This window comes from Morone saxatilis, unplaced genomic scaffold, assembly GCF_004916995.1.
Source record: "Morone saxatilis isolate NCDOM2014 unplaced genomic scaffold, NCSU_SB_2.0 Contig6, whole genome shotgun sequence".
Classification (NCBI taxonomy): Eukaryota; Metazoa; Chordata; class Actinopteri; family Moronidae; genus Morone; species Morone saxatilis.
Window position 1 is genome coordinate 1,268,598 of NW_023340206.1, and position 4,645 is coordinate 1,273,242.

General features: G+C 37.8%; 1 protein-coding gene across 1 annotated transcript; it reads right to left on the bottom strand.

Moving 5' to 3' along the window:
• Window positions 1-245: 245 nt before the first annotated feature.
• On the bottom strand, window positions 246-4,269 carry LOC118339994 (CD99 antigen-like protein 2; the record flags this gene model as incomplete). The annotated part of the gene is given in 2 exon segments (XM_035677836.1): window positions 246-278; window positions 4,012-4,269. Coding segments are annotated over 2 exon segments (94 nt in total), but the record flags the coding sequence as incomplete, so codon positions are not given.
• Between the last annotated feature and the right edge of the window lie 376 nt (window positions 4,270-4,645).

The following is a 4,645-nucleotide window of genomic DNA, read 5'->3' on the forward strand; positions in this document are numbered from 1 at the left end:
GCCAATATCGAGCATCCCTACTTGTAAGTATTGTAAACTCTTGTTCAGCACAGAACTTATTTTCTGCAATAATACAAAACCCCATTAGCTTTTTGTCAAGGGAACCAGTGCAGTGCTGACTTCCAGGTTGGACTACAGAAACATGTCATCCCTGCACTCTGTAGTGAGTAATTTATAGATTATAACAGACAAATAGACACAAATGACTTATCCATCATTCTTCTCCATCGCTGACAGCCACTCACCTAAATCTTCGAAAGCATCTTCCAGGTTAAAACCTGTATGAGGAAGACATGAGGAACACCATTAAAAATCAACACTGAAAATAAACCACAGCGATCAGTTTAGACTCCTCACTACAGTATTCTCCCCGCTTTCACCCACAGCTCTACAACCAGCAGCAAGACACTATTCTGTGTTTTTCCTTCGTAGCAGGAAGCACATGTGTTCTGTGTTTGGATGTTGCAGGGAGTTGTACAGTATATTTGCATGTTGCTATGGCAGCGCTGACTGGTACACTGCTTTGACGCATGAGTCACTACTGAAACTATCGAGTTGTTTCCCCACAGAAAAGCACGTGCCAAGTTCCAACATTTTGAAGTTTATCTCATGGTGGCGGGCTGTACGCAGGAAGACAGACACCAAAGAGCAAACCACTGCAGTTTTAAACAGTGACTGACTTTGCTGGTTTTCTCTGGAGAACAGTGTCATATTTGGCTCTATGATGACTAGAATATTTTTAAGCAACAAACATTTCAAGCTGTTTTTCTTGCTTCTATTTTAGTGTTGGTTCTGTAGGTTCTGTGAATGCTTATAGAGCATATAGATTGTGAAGGGAGATACTGGGACGGGGTTGTGAAGTTTGTTTCTGCTGATTTCATTCACAAGCTGTAAACACAACACTGCTATGTTATGTAAAAACTGTTAGCAAACAGTTGGCTATTTTAACACCCAGCTGACACTGAGCAACAATAGGATTCATTTGGAGTCGTGTTTGTGTTAGTGGTCGACCAACAGGGCCGATATTTACAGAGTAGGGCAGCCAATGGTCGATATATAATGCCGATATCAAACAAAGAAAGGTCATAATTCAATTATTCCATGCACATTACAATCTAATATACGGTTTTAGATGGGTATCTTAGCCAGTAACATTTTGTTTTAGATGGATTTTTTTATTGATGAGACTTTTTCTCATTTTCACATTCAACTTTCGGCTACTTTCGGGTAAAGGCACGATGATTTACAACAGTAGGTTAGGCAGGCTTTAACCAAGATACGTATTTAGTTAGCACTTTTTTGACAACACTAGTTATCTTATGGGAGAGCGAGCTCTGAGCGACTGCTTATTTAAGTGAACCTAACACCTCCACACAAACATTCAGAGACTGCTGTGACCCAGATGCTGCTGCTGCTGCCTCATGGGAAAAACTTTATCTGTCTTCTATCATAGCAGTAACATGTTTGAGAGGTCCAGCTATCCATTATTTTGAGGCCGCTGTTGTATGTGTTTTACTTACTTACTTGAAAATGAATGTGGATTGGGTACGTAAGGTTGTAATGTAATGTTGTGGCCCTAATATTCAGACCTATTTCATCAAGCTGTATTAGAATTAATTTGCGTGACAGACTTTTCAGACTGGATGATGTCATATATATCAAAAATGATCACTTCCTTCCCTCTAAGAAACCAGACCAAACACACTTCTCTATTTTGTGGCTTTCAGCATTCTCACTATGTTCCAGTTTCTGCTAAAATTTTACAAATATCTCTTCAAAACACCAGTTTAATCTAGTTCAACCAGACAGCGTGCCATCTACTTCTCATTTGCGTGCCTGTGGTTTTACTCTGCCAGCCCTCAGCCTCCTATACAGGAAGGAGGGTGCAGAGTATTGTAAAAAGAGTGTAACTGTAACTGTCGTATGGCCTTCTGTAAATCTGTTTGCATTTTTATTTTCACTCTGCTCGTTTCTTTCCTGATTGCTGTGGTTTAATATTTTCTTTCTTTGTCTTCATACCTTCATACTGAAACTGTCTGTTAGAGGAGTTATTCAATTTAAGCTGTTAATAACCCCTTTGCTATTTTGCCCATTTGATACATCCCCATCATATTCCACTATCTCATATCAGCTCATGATCTCTCTATTAAAATCTCTTTTCCACATGACCCAAACTTTCATTAATTTGTAAAATGTAAAAACACATCTTTTCCAGTCACACATCAACTACACATGATAAATTGTTTCCTTTATTTCTTCCACCCAAAATATTCCAGTTCACTCCAAATAAGAGAGAAATCTGAATTAAACAAGAAATCTGGTCTTTTGTTTTAACAACTGACCAAAAAGAACTCTAGCCAACAGTGAGGACACTAGAGCTGCGACTAATGGTTACTTTCATCATTTATTAATCTGTTTAATCTGATCATTTTCTCAATTCATCAACTACTTGTTTGGTCCAGGAATTGTAACCGGAAAAAGAAACCAGAAAATATTATACACACACACATTATTTCTGCAACAATTAGTCGATTGACTCATTAGCTGTCAACTAATACGTTAATTGCCAACTATTTTGATAATCGATTAATCATTTGAGTCATTTTTTAAGAAGAAATGTCCAAAGTTTCTGATTTTTGCTTCTCAAATTTGAATATTTTCTGGTTTCCTTAGTGACAGTAAACTTAATATCTTAATATTGTTGGGCTTTCGGAAACAGCCATCAACATTTTTCAGCATTTTCTGAAATTTTATGGATCAAACATGAAAATGATTGACAAACTAAACGATAATAAAAATCATTGATAGTTGCAGCCTGAGTCACATTTGAGAAGCTAAAATCCGCTAAAATTAAAGCTACAGCAGGTCACTTTTATAAGGATAACTTTTTGTCATATTTTCTAAAATTTTCACTGTGTCTTGACACTAGCACATGAGACAGATACTATGTGATCAGATGCCTCTGGTTCTTCCTAGTGCTTTTTAAATAATCAATCGGGCCCAAATGAAAACAACCAATCACAGCCAAGAAAGATAGAAAGACGCTGAGTTTTGCTGAGTCTCATTCCCAAAGTGTCTGTATTCCACGCCCTATGAATGGGACTCAATACTCAGCTATCTTTCTTGGTTCTGATTGGTTGTTTCTTTCATTCAGGCGGGTGAATTCTTGCAAATGCCATTAGGAGCACTAGCACGTGCCAGAGGAACCTGATTTTTTCACAGATTATTTGTCTCATGTACTACTGTCAGGATATAGTTAAAATATTCATTTTAATATATTTTATAAAAAGCACCTTCTGCAGCTTTAATTTATTTTTTGCAGCTCTAGAGTACACTGTGGACGTATAATCTGGATTTTTCCAGTTTAAGTTCTATAATTAAAAGCTTATATGTATATTTAAATATTTTACATGCTAAAAAAACTCAGATAAGTTGGTCAACCAATATAACCCTAGTCATCCTACACCGTGAACCACAGCCTGAATCTATTCTCTGTCCACAGCAGCCCCATGAATAAAGGCTTTACATTTAATTCCTGATTCACTGCTTCATTCAGTGAGTCTCAATTGAATACAGTGGGTTAACATTAAATGAGACGATGTTTTTCAGTCAAGGACACACCATGCAAGTAAATCAGATAGAGCTCATTATAATTTTATAATCTCCTCAATTCAGCTAACACATCCTTCCTCTTTCAGGCTGTGAAGAAGAGCTGAGGCGCCCACTGACCACATGATGGAAAATGCGACAGATTTACCCTGAATACTAATAACCGCTGATTTGTAGGAACAAAAGTTAAACTTTGCAGCTTCTGTGCGGCTAATATGAATGTCCTTGGTTAGGTAAGAGCCCTAAGGCTAGCTGCCAGAGAAACTTTGCACACTTTGAAGCCTTAAATTAGTCTTTCCTGCGTCACCTTAAAAGGCAAGACCACTAAAATACGTAACATAACCATAATGTAACCATTACACAACCTACAATTACTGATAATAATTCCCATAACATGCTTACCTAAGTCTTGTGTTAATGTTCCAGTCACGAGAAGAAGAAGTAAAACAATCCTTGAAAACATGGTGAATTTAACTTTTCTTACTACGCAGCGACTTCAATTTCGGGCTAATTTTAATGTTGTTAATCGTTAGCTACGCGTTCATATGCAGAGCTTTAGCTAGCTAGCGAAGTATTTGCGGCCACGGTCTTCTTCTTCCCCAGACTGCAGAGCAGAGCTCGGCCGGTGTCCTGTTACAGGCTGTTATGAGTCAACTTTGCCAGTGAACAACTCACTGGGTGGGGCAGCACCCTCACAGGGGCGTTACAAGCTTATACAAAATGAGTGTATCTATTATCTGATACGGATAGATAACTTTTGATTGAAGTAGAGCAATAAAATGCTGCCTTCAAGTCAAGCCGCGCCGAACTATATGTAAAATAAGTGCTATTTCAAGTGTTTCCAAAGCAAACATAAACTTTGGAAAAGTTTGCATAAAAACTAGGCTACTGCAATGTGATACTCCGTTTGGCAAACATTCGTCCTTTTGTTGCAGCTCTACTAAACTTTTATATCCCATTGTCATGTTTTTTTTTTTGTCCATAGACTTTACAGGAGCAAAACAGTATAGCAGAAAGCACTATGCAAAAGTACGGA